Source organism: Neoarius graeffei, chromosome 9 (genome assembly GCF_027579695.1).
Source record: "Neoarius graeffei isolate fNeoGra1 chromosome 9, fNeoGra1.pri, whole genome shotgun sequence".
Taxonomy (NCBI): domain Eukaryota; kingdom Metazoa; phylum Chordata; class Actinopteri; order Siluriformes; family Ariidae; genus Neoarius; species Neoarius graeffei.
In genome coordinates, this window is record NC_083577.1 from 43306200 (window position 1) to 43321655 (window position 15456).

The following is a 15456-nucleotide window of genomic DNA, read 5'->3' on the forward strand; positions in this document are numbered from 1 at the left end:
GATGAGAGGACAGAAGATGCTGAGAGTGAAGCTTTAAGATCACCAGACAGATCTGAGCACTGGGGCCATTTCCTGTTAGCAAAGGGGTTTCTATACACAGCCAAATGTGCAGAGTAGAGTGCTACACAACCCTTCAGTGAAGCTCAGCAACAAGAATTCAAGATTTCCAGACACATTTCTGGAGTCTCAGGGAATGTAATGGCAGTGTTCAAGAAGGATGTCCTGCTGTGCCTGGCCTTACTGCTTTCCTCTGCAGGTGAGGTTATTTGTTCTTCTTCCCATTTTTTATTTATAACGTTAACAATAATCATGTCTCAATTAGTCATATAGGCCAGAGCTCTTTAATTCATAGTTTCAACAATGGAGATAATTATTTCCATGAGATAATTATCACAAATGAATGCACTTTAATGTCTGACAGATTTTACAATAGAAAAACATATTTTGGGTTGATACATCTCAGAGAATTAGAAATTACCGTTGAAGCTTTACCGCTCACGGCGATATAGAAAGGCTGTGCGCAACACACATTTGTTCCATTTCAACACTTGCACTCTTTTCACCAACAGCTCAGATTGATTTTCTCAGATGTGGTTTATAGCTTTTATGTTGTCTTTTTTTATTATTACAGTACTATGTTGCATCAGTTTTGTCATTATTATTTTTCACACACTGTAGTTGGGAAAATTACCCTTATACAGCCAGACTCCTTGTGTAAAACTGAAGTCATCACACAGGGAATGTTTCATTAGTAAAGCTACATGCATTTCTGAATTCACCAAATCAGTTTCTTAGTTCTTGCACCAGCATGCAATAATGGCAAATCATTTATTTTCCATAGATTATCTAAGATTATTGCACTGGTTGTGTGCAATATCTTAAAGGTATTTCATTATTATTATTATTATTATTATTATTATTATTATTATTATTATTATTATTATTATTATTATTAATGGTTAATTCATTATAAATGTAATCAGTAGCTGGGAGACCAAAATCCATAATATAGTCAGTTATTTGTCATCCTATTTGAGATGGTTTTGTCTTCATGAAGAGACCACTGTCTTAGGGTTAAGTATGAACATGTAGATGGAGAGGGTTTTTTTTATGAATGATTGTTCATAAAGCTCCTATCTGCATTTGGTATATATAAAACATTATTGTGTTTCAAGTGTTTGCTTTACAAACTTTGCAAATTTAGCAATCTTACTAATTTTTGTTTTGCTTAGAAGTATGAGTAGCATACAGGAAGTGGCCCACCTATTAAATTTATATTATTCTTATTTTTATGATTCATCTTCCAAAGTCACATTGTGTCCAGGTTCCAAACTCAGCATTTTCTGCATTTTTGACAATACAGCTGAAATTTTAAAATTCAAATGAATTAAATGTACACCTCTACGTAAGACCTATGCAAATTATGTTTTTGCTTATTGTCAGAAATACATATTTATACTGTTTTTCATTGTCATACACTAGAAGCAAATATTTTTCTAAATAAAATATTACACGGGTTAATTCTGAAGACATGATGACCAAAAAAATTGCATGAAGTGGTTTTGTGCGCATTCAAATAGACTAACGGAATGTGTATTAGCGAGGAATGTCTTCTTGTATTAATGTTTTATTCAATAATTTTTAATATGCCATGACTTTCTTGGCATATGGTTTCCAACACAGTAAATGATGAAGAAACACCTGAGTTGACTGCAAAAAACATGCTTGATATGATAAACAATGTTCTTTAGCGCTGTGCAATACATTTTACATCTAAGGAGGTTTAAGATCTCTTTTTTTCAGCGCAAGTAAAAGATACTTTCATATATTGTTTAAAATATAATCAGTTACAGCACTGAATCTAGATTGGTCCTTTTTTCCATTGCAACTATTTACTAAATAATAGCACTTTATTGTTTAATACAATAAACACCTAATGCTAACTCATTTTAAAAGATCTTTCATAAAGTTTACATGTAATACAAATCACACTGTCAATTAAAAGTGGCTTCTCTGCTCTTGTCCTCCTTACTGTGCTGTTCATTAACAATTCATTTTAAGTGTCTTGCTGACTTCTCTTTTAGAAGTTATTAAGAATGATGATAATGTAGGAAACTTTCACTAATTCAACAACTATGCAATACATTTTCAAGAATGAAATCATTTTCTACAATGTATTTGTGTAATTTGAATTAATTATGGTGCATGAGTACTTGGTGCAAATTATTTGGATGTGCTTATGTACAATTACTTTCTGATAAACATGTGGTCAGTTTTTAACCACTAACCTCAAGCCCCCTTTGCTGTGACATAGAAATGTAGTGATGCATATAAACCATCAGCATCTATTTTTCACCTCTTTATGAGAAACCACTGAACTACATGCTGAATTACACACTATCGTGTGTTAATACTCTAGCTGTACCTCTGACAGGAAGGCATGCACTTAGCAGGAGATAGTTTTATCATCAGGCCTGAGCTCAGCTTTCAGTTCATAGTAACACCAAGTGAACTGAACACACCTGGCACCCAGTGTCCTTGGAGTTTCACTATAATACTATTATTTTAATATTAATGTTTGTAGATTTTCTTGCTTAATACTAGTAGACTTTCTCTCAACAATCACTTTGTGACTAAGGGTACACGGCCATTTATTCTTGACCCATAAGAAATTCGCTGAGCAATATTTATTCCTGGCCAAGATTCATTCTTCCAGACCCAAACACCACAGATAGCTAATAGATTTGACTTTTGGTGATGCAGCTCAGCTCAGCAGCTTGTGCCAAGAGCTCCAGTGCAAACCCTCTGTTTATACTCAGCTTTCGTTCTCCATAGTGGGCACACATTCATAATTTTGTTGCTAAGAAAATACATGAGTTTTCTTTGTAGATTATGTTTAGGTTAGTCCTCAAAAAGAAAAGACAATATTTTATTTCAATACTACATATACTTCGTATTACCATCACATAGGCCTTATTAACAAGAAACAAACATAACCATTTTAAACTGATCGCTGAATTTCAGGTTCAGGAGATTGCATACTCTTCAGACAAAATGAAGGAAACAAAGAAAGGCCTTTATTTTATTCGACTTTCTACATTATTGCAATTTACACAAATGGTGTAAACAGTGTAAAAATGAAGATACTAATACTGATAAACTCTTCCTTTGGAAACTTATGAACTGAATGTTCTCTGAATATAAATGTTCTCGAACAACTTGAATGTCCCCTATATACAGTGGGGCAAAATAGTATTTAGTCAGTCACCAATTGTGCAAGTTCTCCCACTTAAAAAGATGAGAGAGGCCTGTAATTTTCATCATAGGTATACCTCAACTATGAGAGACAAAATGAGAAAAAAAAATCCAGAAAATCACATTGTCTGATTTTTAAAGAATTTATTTGCAAATTATGGTGGAAAATAAGTATTTGGTCAATAACAAAAGTTCATCTCAATACTTTGTTATATACCCTTTGTTGGCAATGACAGAGGTCAAACATTTTCTGTAAGTCTTCACAAGGTTTTCACACACTGTTGCTGGTATTTTGGCCCATTCCTCCATGCAGATCTCCTCTAGAGCAATGATGTTTTGGGGCTGTCGCTGGGCAACACGGACTTTCAACTCCCTCCAAAGATTTTCTATGGGGTTGAGATCTGGAGACTGGCTAGGCCATTCCAGGACCTTGAAATGCTTCTTACGAAGCCACTCCTTCATTGCCCGGGCGGTGTGTTTGGGATCATTGTCATGCTGAAAGACCCAGCCACGTTTCATCTTCAATGCCCTTGCTGATGGAAGGAGGTTTTCACTCAAAATCTCACATGACTCCATTCATTCTTTCCTTTACACGGATCAGTCATCCTGGTCCCTTTGCAGAAAAACAGCCCCAAAGCATGATGTTTCCACCCCCATGCTTCATAGTAGGTATGGTGTTCTTTGGATGCAACTCAGCATTCTTTCTCCTCCAAACACAACAAGTTGAGTTTTTACCAAAAAGTTCTATTTGGGTTTCATCTGACCATATGACATTCTCCCAATCCTCTTCTGGATCATCCAAATGCTCTCTAGCAAACTTCAGATGGGCCTGGACATGTACTGGCTTAAGCAGGGGGACACATCTGGCACTGCAGGATTTGAGTCCCTGGCGGCGTAGTGTGTTACTGATAGTAGCCTTTGTTACTTTGGTCCCAGCTCTCTGCAGGTCATTCACTAGGTCCCCCCGTGTGGTTCTGGGATTTTTGCTCACCGTTCTTGTGATCATTTTGACCCCATGGGGTGAGATCTTGCGTGGAGCCCCAGATCGAGGGAGATTATCAGTGGTCTTGTATGTCTTCCATTTTCTAATAATTGCTCCCACAGTTGATTTCTTCACACCAAGCTGCTTACCTATTGCAGATTCAGTCTTCCCAGCCTGGTGCAGGTCTACAATTTTGTTTCTGGTGTCCTTTGACAGATCTTTGGTCTTAGACTGGTACCAAAATTCAAAAAAGTGCTTATTTAAGGAGTTAAAGGCATTTTTGAGACAAAGTCGGCAAACAGTCTTATTTTGTCAATTTGGGTGTGCCGAATTCAAATCTGCAATATGCCGAGCTCTATCTGACCTCTGTTGACCTCTAGAGGTCATTGAACTTTGGGCCTGTAAACGTCTCAGCTGAACCCAGTTTCTCAGCTTTCTAAGGAATGAAATGTACTAAAATGATTAATGAAGTTAGCAACTGGCCTTGTTTGTTAAATGTTTGGGTGCTGAATTCATTTTTCATTTGTAAAATGACATATGACCTCTGATAACCTCAAGGTCATTAAACTTGGCCTATAGGCCTATGCATTTAACGGCATTTTTAAACTGACTTTACTCCCCCAAAAAGAATATGAACAGACAAAAAACAAATAGAAAGGAACAAATACAACATTAAATGCCAGTCCATGTACATGTGACTTACTTTTCACAATGGGAGTGCCTAGGCGATCACCTTACATAACATTGCATTACATTTAGCGGTTATTGTTTATACAAAGCTACTGAAAAAAGGACAGATTCAGCAGCATACAAAATGTGGGGGCATACAGGGTATACAGGTTAATCAGGGTTAGTATATATGAGAGTTTTTTTCTTTGTTGTTTGTTTTTTGTAACAAACTTTACCCCTTTTAAAACAAAACAAAACAAAAAACAAACAACAAAGAAAAAAACTCTCATATATACTAACCCTGATTAACCTGTATACCCTGTATGCCCCCACATTTTGTATGCTGCTGAATCTGTCCTTTTTTCAGTAGCTTTGTATAAACAATAACCGCTAAATGTACTGCAATGTTATGTAAGGTGATCGCCTAGGCATTCTCATTGTGAAAAGTAAGTCACATGTACATGGACTGGCATTTAATGTTGTATTTGTTCCTTTCTATTTGTTTTTTGTCTGTTCATATTCTTTTTGGGGGAGTAAAGTCAGTTTAAAAATGCCGTTAAATGCATAGGCCTATAGGCCAAGTTTAATGACCTTGAGGTTATCAGAGGTCATATGTTGTTTTACAAATGAAAAATGAATTCAGCACCCAAACATTTAACAAACAAGGCCATTTGCTAACTTCATTAATCATTTTAGTACATTTCATTCCTTAGAAAGCTGAGAAACTGGGTTCAGCTGAGACGTTTACAGGCCCAAAGTTCAATGACCTCTAGAGGTCAACAGAGGTCAGATAGAGCTCGGCATATTGCAGATTTGAATTCGGCACACCCAAATTGACAAAATAAGACTGTTTGCCGACTTTGTCTCAAAAATGCCTTTGGGTGTCACAATTCTGGATTTTGGTACCAGTCTATCTTGGCCATAGTGGAGTTTGGAGTGAGACTGTTTGAGGTTGTGGACAGGTGTCTTTTGATAACGAGTTCAAACAGGTACCATTAATACAGGTAACGAGTGGAGGACAGAGGAGCCTCTTAAAGAAGAAGTTACAGGTCTGTGAGAGCCAGAAATCTTGCTTGTTTGTAGGTGACCAAATACTTATTTTACCAAGGAATTTACCAATTAATTCATTAAAAATCCTACAATGTGATTTCCTGGATTCTTTCCCCCCATTCTGTCTCTCATAGTTGAAGTGTACCTATGATGAAAATTACAGGCCTTTCTCATCTTTTTAAGTGGGAGAACTTGCACAATTGGTTGCTGACTAAATACTTTTTTGCCCCACTGTAACTGCCTCCAAACTTCTCTAATCGTCTGATTAACTATTCCATATTCTCTGTTCTAATTTTCATTCTCTCACATTCTTCTTGAAATACTGTATCTTTCATAACTGTGCCCAACGTAATCTCATCTCATTATCTCTAGCCGCTTTATCCTTCTACAGGGTCGCAGGCAAGCTGGAGCCTATCCCAGCTGACTACGGGCGAAAGGCGGGGTACCCTGGACAAGTCGCTAGGTCATCACAGGGCTGACACATAGACACAGACAACCATTCACACTCACACCTACGGTCAATTTAGAGTCACCAGTTAACCTAACCTGCATGTCTTTGGACTGTGGGGGAAACCGGAGCACCCGGAGGAAACCCACGCGGACACGGGGAGAACATGCAAACTCCACACAGAAAGGCCCTCGCCGGCCCCGGGGATCGAACCCAGGACCTTCTTGCTGTGAGGCGACAGCGCTAACCACTACACCACCGTGCCGCCTGCCCAACGTAATACGCTGTGTTATTCAGATCAGTTCCGGAGACCAAGAGCATAATAGCAATTCTACTTTTCAAAATTTTTAATTTGATTTTGCCTTATATTTTAGAATTTGTCATGTTGAAGGATACACCCATTTTACATATGTAACAGTGGAAAGAAAGAAAGTGAGAAAGAAACAAATTATTGTTGTTGTTAGTGGAAGTAAGTACTGGTGCATCTAAAAAAATTAGAATATCATGAAAGTTTGTTTTTTCGTAATTTAATTCAATAAGGTAAACTTTCATATATTCTCTATTCATAACATAAAGTGAAATATTTCAAGCCTTTTTTTGGTTTGTTTTAATTTTGATGATTATGGCTTATAGCTCATGAAAATCAGAAATTCAGTATCTCAAATTATTAGAACATTTCCTAAGATCAATAAAAAAAAAGGATTTACAATACAGAAATGTCCAGCTTCTGAAAAGTATGTTCATTTATACACTCAGTACTTGGTTGGGGCTCCTTTACCATGAATTACTACATCAATACAGTGTGGCATTGAAACAATCAGCCTACAGCACTGCTGAGGTGTTATTGAAGCCCAGGTTGCTTTGACGGCGGCCTTCAGTTCGTCTGTATTTTTGAGTTGAGCGTTTCTCATCTTTCTCTTGAAAATACCCCATAGATTCTCTCTGGGGTTCAGGTCAGGCAAGTTGCCTGGCCAATCAAGCACAGTAATATCATGGTCAGCAAACCATTTGGTAGTAGTTTTGGCATTGTGGGCAGGTGAAAAGTCCTGCTGGAAAAGGAAATCAGTACCTCCATAAAGCTTGTCAGCAGATGGAAGCATGAAGTGCTCTAAAATCTCCTGGTAGATGGCTGCATTGACTTTGGACTTGATAAAACACAGTGGACCAATGCCAGCAGATGACATGGCACCCCAAATCATCACAGACTGCAGAAGCTTCACACTGGACTGGCAAAATTTACTTTTATCTGAAAAGAGGACTTTGGACCACTGAACAACAGTCTAGTTCTTTCTCTCCATAGCCCAGGTAAGACGCTTCTGACATTGTCTCTGGTTCAGGAGTGGTTTGATATTAGGAATGCGACAGTTGTAGACTCTTTCCTGAAGACATCTGTGCATGGTGGCTCTTGATGCACTGACACCAGCCTCAGTCCACTCCTTGTGAAGCTCTCCCAAGTTCTTGAATTGACTTTTCTTGACAATTCTCTCAAGGCTGCAGTCATCCCTGTTGCTTGTGCACCTTTTTCAGCCAGCCTTTTCAACAATGGCCTTCTGTAGCTTACCCTCCTTGTGGAGGGTGTCGATGATTGTCTTCTGGACAACTGACAAGTCAGCAATCTTCCCCATGATTGTGGTTGTGTGTACTGAAGTAGACCGAAAAATACACAGCATTTATACCGTTTGAATAATCATTTACTCAAACTTGAAAGGAAATATTCTGATATTTTGAGATGCTTTTTAAAAAAATGTTGTGCTGTTGACCACAATTATCAAACTTAAAATATAAAAATGCTTGAAACATTTTAATTTACATGTAATGAGCCTAAAATATGTTAAATTTTCACTTTATTAAATACCTGATGGAAAATATTGAACTTTTTCCTGATATTCTAATTTTTTGAGATGCATTAGCAAACAAACAAACAAACAAACAAACAAACAAACAAACAAACAAACAAACATTGTTTGTTTGTTAAGAAATTATAAAACAGATGAACATTTTCACTTTTTTCCATTCAGGACTATGAGAGATGCAGACTTTGGCCTCAACTATAAGTCATCTTCATAGTTTAGATTTTTGCAAAAATAGATAAACATAAATGTTGTTCTAAAGATCATGGATAAGACAGAGCTTTAATATTTACTATTTTGCAATAATACAGGGGGCTGCAAAAGTAGGTATACAGTATGAAAAGCAAAACATTCACACAAAACATTAGTATTAAATGAAACCTAGCACCACTATTATAATACTGGTAATACTGAAATAATCCTTACTGTATACCTACTTTTGCAGCCCCCTGTATATACCTTAGTAGCCATGTAGTATATATTAATTTGTACTGTTTGAAACATGGAAAGGCTGGTCATTCATTTTTAGGACCTTTTTTCCCAAATATTTCATTTTTCATTTTAATAGTGTTTCAGTGTTAAACAGGAAACATCTTGGTGAACAATTAGTAGGGTTTTTTTTTTTCCGAGTATCTGCACTACAGTTTTTCTTTCACTTAAAAACAGAACTTATGTTAGTTCACTTAAGTGAATAGTTACTCACATTCCCTGGTTCTTTGCTGAAAGACCATTAATTTGCCCTCAATAACTAAAGTCAGTTTCTAATCTGAGATATAGGCTTTGTTCTCAGTTGTGATTCTTTCTTGTACTTCAACTTTAACACTATGTAAAACTGTGTCGTTATATACTTTAAAATGCAGATAATATTTGGTCTTTATTCATGAATTCTTGTAATCCAACCATTTGTAATAGCTTTCTTTGTCCTCTTTGCAGAGGCCACAAATTTCAGTGACCCCATCGTCTGCTACGTGCTGGATGCAGTTCTGCTCTTATACTGCATCATTTTTACAGCACTGTACTTTAAACTTAAGGTGAGACTGTTACATAGATGATGGATGAATGATTCTTCATTACTATGGAGTGTTTTTGTCTAAACTATCTTCTATTTGACTTTTTAGTTTGAAAAGGCAAAGGCCTTTGTCAAGCTACCTGACAAGTCTGCTCTAACGGTGAGTCACTGTGTTGTGTATTTCTGAGTACAGTTGGGCAACATTTCTGAGAATAGCATGTCAGTGATTGTGCAAGCAAAAAATCATTGCTATAATCTTTCACCTTTTACTATAATCTGGTTTGTATTTGCCATAAGTAACTTTTGCATCATTCATGTGACTCATTTAATCTACTTCTGTGTCTTTTTAAATGTAGGCTGAAGCAGGACAAGATGAGGGGCATTATCAGGTAAGTTTAATTCAATGTGTGACAGATGTGACAGATATTTGATGGGGAAAAAAATTATTTGAAATAGTACACACATTACCTGATGTCTGATCAAGACTAGTCTGATCAAGACTAATCGTACATTACAGTGTAAATGCCAGCGGTGATGCAGATATATATATATATATATATATATATATATATATATATATATATATATATATATATATATATATATATATAAGTACACGATAAGCATAAGGCTATGATTCATACATTTTGTATGTCTAGTCTAAGGTTTTAATACCATTATTTTGTCAATTAGCTGAATTCTAGGATTAATGTCTAACAGAATATATTTACTTTTAATGCACTTTATTAGTGATAGTTTGGCAACTGTAACATCTACTGTGCTATTTTTGCTCTAATTACTTTTCCAAATGCATGTAATGGCACATAGAGTAGCAAAATACTGAAACAGGAAAAGAGTGTTAGGTTTTCTTTGCAATGTTAAAATTGAAATGTAGCCCTGGATTATTTTTGGTTATTTCCTAGATTTGTCCAGTATTCTGAAATAGCATAAACACAATATAGATGTGTTTATATATGAATGACTAAATGCAGTATAAATGAATAATTACTACAGTATTTATATAATACATTATTTGAGTACATTTCAACTTATACACACAGTAATAATAAAATTTGTATAATAATAATAATAATAATAATAATAATAATAATAAATCCTGAGGAGAGTGCTTTCCATTTAACTCCAGCCCCTTAACGGACCTCAGATCCACAGGTTGGACCTGGTCCCTGAGGTAAAATAACAAAACAGAAAAAAAAAAAATTAATAATAATAATAAAGGACTTGGTGAATATGGGCCAGTGCAGCTGTTTAAGAATGGGTGTAGAGTGATCTCACAGTCTAGTACATATAAAGATTTGTGCAACAGCATCTTGCACTCTCTGTAAACTAGTGATAGAGCTCCTGGAATCTATAAGTTTCCCACTATCAGCAGTTGAGAGAATGTCATGGCTCTTGGATATGTCTTGAAGGTGATAGAATACTGTCAATGAACACAGCTGTTCATTACAATTGTTTAATTATTAACCTCTACATAGTTATGAAAACTTATCGCATGATGGCCATTATGTTACAGCACATGACCATTATGTTGCATTTCCATAAAATTTCAAGCGGTGCCTTTTCCTGAATCCTTTTTTATTGTCAAATCACAGCTTTTCAACATGAGTGGGTGTGGCTTGATTGCCTAATTCATGCCTAATTCATTCTCCTACGTGAACTGACAAATGGATGTAGCATGTCTCATTAGTTTTATTGGAAAAGCCCTTGTGTTTGTTTTTGGATTCACATCCTGCAACCTTGGCCTATAAAGAAACTCATTGCCCACTGAAGTCTCATACAGCCAGATGGTGTTGTCTCATGATTACCTGCTTTGTGGCAAATTACCTGCACTACTGAGACATTTTAAAGAGCACAGTACATATAAAGGGTTTAAATCCCAATGATGCCACAGCCATCCATGGCCAGAAGCCAAGACTGGCATATCCTCTGAGTGTGTTATGCTGCTCTGTGATGCTGTATGTACAGCAGGTCAGAAAAGTTCAGGTTGGCTGGTTGTACATGTCTAGGAGGGGACATGTGTTAATGTATTTAATTGAATTAATTCGTTAAAAATGTAACTTGTACGTTTAGTGCATGTTTTCTTCATTCTTAAATCGTTCTCTAACCATTCTCATCATTATTGCGAAATGTTACTAGTTAGCTTCACAGCAAGAAGGTTCTGATTTCGAATCTCACAGCCACACGGTTTGCATGTTCTCTTCGTGCCTGTGTGGGTTTCCTCTGGGTGCTCCGGTTTCCCCCCACAGTCCAAAGACGTGCAGATTTGGTGCCCAAAGTTGTGAATGGCTATCTGTCTCTCAGTGTTAGCTCTGTGATAGATGGGCGATCTGCCCATGGTGTACCCCGCCTCTTGCCCAAAGTCAGCTGGGATTGGCTCCAGCTTTCCCCCGATCCTGATGAAGTAGCGGTATAGATGATGGATGGATGTTATTAGAAGCAATGCTGTAGTAGATTCTGATACAGTATCCAATGTTCTGATTTTTCAGAACAAACCTCAAAACTAAATTGAATAAAATTTTATTAGTTGGTTACTATTGTTGTCAAGTATAAATAACATTTTCTTGATTTGGGAAAGACTGTTGTTTTGAAACATAGTTAGCTCGCCAGAAAGTTTCACAACACATCTAGTTCAGGAGCTGAATAAAGTTGTGTACTGCAGATTGCTCTTTTGTTGTTGTTGTGTGCATGAATAATATGGATGAAAATTGCTTCTTTTTACTTTTTCACTGTTTTCCAATGTTTCCGGGGGTTTGTTCACATAAACCCCCTTCCTTTCTAGACCACAGCCACTTCCGGTTTATTATTAATTTGAGCACTGAACATCTACAGATATGTTGTGTTACACCCTCATTGAGAATACAGGTATAATTAATACACAGATGCCCCCTGGTGGAGGTCTATTGAAGTGCAGGAAGCTCGTCAGAGATGTTTCAGTAGTGAAACAGCTGTATTTTTCTGCAGGCACTGGTTGGACAGTCAAATCAAGAATACGAGGAAATCAAAAGGAAAAGCAAGGTATGTGTTCAAAGAGTTGCTATCCTTAGTCCTGGTGACAAATCAGAGTTTGGAAATTTACCATTATACCTGCATGTCTCCACAGCCTCGCAAACATAAGAGTAAATCCAAAGAGGTGAGTTTCCTCATTCTGCACTGCATCATGGATACAAATGTAGTGCTTTAACCATTTCATTAACTGTTGCCTCTTTGTAGCCTAAAAGCAAGAGTGGTGCAGCAGAAGCCATTGAGATGAACTGAGCCAGTACACACAGGACTGCTTTAAACAACTCAATGATCCCCCCCCTCCACCCCTCCACTTCATCAAAGCATCTGCTCATTTAACTGGGCATCTGGTCATTTCTGCACATTTCACCCAGTGAAAAACTCCAGGGTCTACTGCCAATTATGTGCAATCTGTCCATTTGTTTGCATAATAACTCAATTTATGTTGCTTTAAAAAAAGTGTATACTAGCTGAAATAATTAATTTAATTTAGATGCCAATAATGATGAATTCTCAAATATGAATATTTGAATCTATTCTATTCTATTCAAATATGATTGGTCAGAAAGTGTTGATTAATTTTCTGTAACAGCACTACTCCGGGAGTAGCTCTGACTGAAAGGAAAAGCACAGGTTTATGCTGATGTTATAGTGTCTGTACTAACAATTCATTCACAGGGATGCATGGTGTATGATAGATGCTCCACATAATAACCCAGAACAACCCTGGCCTGATTATAGAACAATTTTAAAATGTGCTGTTATATATTACAAGTAAAATGTTTAGTGGTTGATGCAGTGAAGTTTTCTGCAAGAAGATAACAATGAAGTAGACTTGGTTGTTCCATACATATAATTAACATTTTACTAAATGGAGCTACGATGTCCGTGTAATGGTTAAAAATAATTTTATTAAAAATAAAAACATGTAATTATTGGCAAATAGCAGTGGTATAAAGAATAAAACAAGTATGTAAAGACAAAAAAAGAGACAGGGTGTGGTGTAATGGGAAATGAATCAACAACCTAATAGTGCACCCCAGTATTAATTATTTTCCTATAACATCACACCCTGACATTTTTTATGCTTGACGTACCTGCTATTGTTCTCATTGTTAATATATCATGATGAGATCATGGTGAAGCACTGTCACGTCACAGCAAGAAGGTCCTAGGTTCAAGCCCAGCGGCCAATGAGGGCCTTTCTGTGTAGAGTTTGCATGTTCTCCCCGTGTCTGCGTGGGTTTCCTCTGGGTGCTCCGTTTTCCCCCACAGTCCAAAGACATGCAGGTTAGGTTAACTGGTGACTCTAAATTGACCGTAGGTGTGAATGTGAGTGTGAATGGTTGTTTGTCTCTATGTGTCAGGCCTGTGATGATTTGGTGACTTGTCCAGGGTGTACCCTGCCTCTCGCCCATAGTCAGCTGGGAAAGGCTCCAGTTTGCCTGCGACCCTGTAGAAGGATAAACGGTTATGGATAATGGATGGATGGATAATGGTGAAGAGAACTACATGGTGGCCAGAAAAAGTGGAAATGTTTTGCTTAAATTAAATCATGGTACTGACCTGTCACAACAAAGTTACACTTTTACAACTAAGACTCTTTTGTTAAAATACAGTAAATGATCTGTTTAATGTAGCTCTGGTGAATTTTGGTCCACAAGATTGTACTGTAATTCAGAAATCTTGGCCCAAGGAAATTTTCTGACAATATGATCTTTACATACTCACTGCTCATGACATTTTGTGCCGACATATGTGCTTTGTGTTGTGGCCGTTGTTATTTCATGGTAAGCAGATTAAAGTCTACTGTAATGACAAAAAAAAGCTAATCTCTTATACACAAGTCTGTCATATTTAAAAATGGCAGAAACAGCTTCTTATGCCAAAGCATGAAAGACGTGCTATGTTCTGCTTGTGCACGTTAAGCATAGTAGAGCCCAGTAGAGCAGGAGTGTTGCCCTCCAATTAGTTTTCTCAACTAATTCAGTACATTGGGAAGAAATATTTTATCTGGAAAGACAAAAAGATTGTTTCATCTCCCCTGAGAAACAAGTACTGTATCTGTCCATCCACAACCTTATTTCTTTTAAAATGTTCAGCGCAGGCTACATGCATACTTTTTCCATGCAAAAAAAAGCTATATAATGTTCTAAGCCTAATTGGAAAAATAGACTATATTTTGCTAATAAACACATTTATTCCCACATCTCTGCTGTTTGCTTCATTCTTAATCCATCTTGAGCTTCATAACTACTCAAGGCGACATCATGCTGATAAAATCAAAGACTTCATGTTTTAGTTAGTACCATTGCTCTGGATGGCTGCCAGAAATCACAAAAACCAATCATAACTTTCAGTGGAGGACCATTTCTCAAGGACTGCACAAATATTAAAATCTGTGAGGTAATGGCTCACAAATATATAAACAAACATAAGGAGAGGTGATCATTCACTGGATTAAGTAATTATCTGCATTACTTTCCCATAGAGTTGGTGTCTGAACAAATAGTTGTGGCTCCAAGTTTTAAAAGCCATTTTAGAGAGTCTAGTTTAAAAAGGTACCCAAACCACGGCAAGACTCAAGACTTCTTACAATATGAAAACACTTGGAAAATGGTTTAATGATGTTTACAACAAAAGAGACCTGTACAGTTACAGTAAAGATTATCTTTATATATTAAAAAAAATACAGCAGACAAAATGTATCTAATCTACCATGTATCCTGATTCACATACTTATATTTCTACACAATCGGTCAGTTCTAAGCTACCATGATGTAGCCGTTGCAGAATCCAGTCAAAAGCTTGTGTTCAGAGTGAAAGGCATTGAAGCCCTGCTCCAAAGTGATACTCAGGATACAAGAAATGAGCCTCACTATTACAACAGTGGCTTAGAGTTCAGAGAGACACACAGAAATACAATCTACTTTATGACGGTGAAAAAAAGCTTTAGCTGTAGGAAATGAGAGTGACCATTTACAGTCCTTGATTCAAGCGCTATGTACATTTTCCTATTTTTTTCCTCATTTGTTATAAAGGAAAAAAAAAAACAACCAATGGTAACTTGGGCAGTGAAACTGATAAATCACATACACAGACACACCCAAAACGTATAAAAATACTATTTGTTTCACCTACTAATAGTAAGACAGTTCTTCAGTTAACTCCA

At 36.7% G+C, this 15456-nt stretch overlaps 1 protein-coding gene across 1 annotated transcript; it reads left to right on the forward strand.

Annotated features, from left to right (window-relative positions):
* On the forward strand, positions 1-14486 carry cd247l (CD247 antigen like). Its single transcript, XM_060929543.1, has 7 exons — positions 1-256; positions 9188-9285; positions 9373-9423; positions 9620-9652; positions 12246-12299; positions 12385-12414; positions 12495-14486. The coding sequence occupies exons 1-7, from the start codon at positions 199-201 to the stop codon at positions 12537-12539; spliced, it is 369 nt and encodes a 122-aa protein (XP_060785526.1). The 5' UTR covers positions 1-198; the 3' UTR covers positions 12540-14486.
* The last annotated feature ends 970 nt before the right edge of the window (positions 14487-15456 follow it).

Coding starts and splice junctions, on each gene's coding strand:
- cd247l (XM_060929543.1), top strand. CDS start 199: ATGGCAGTGTTCAAGAAGGATGTCCTGCTGTGCCTGGCCTTACTGCTT. Junction 9,424..9,619: donor CTGACAAGTCTGCTCTAACG/GTGAGTCACTGT, acceptor TTTTAAATGTAG/GCTGAAGCAGGACAAGATGA. Junction 9,653..12,245: donor AAGATGAGGGGCATTATCAG/GTAAGTTTAATT, acceptor ATTTTTCTGCAG/GCACTGGTTGGACAGTCAAA.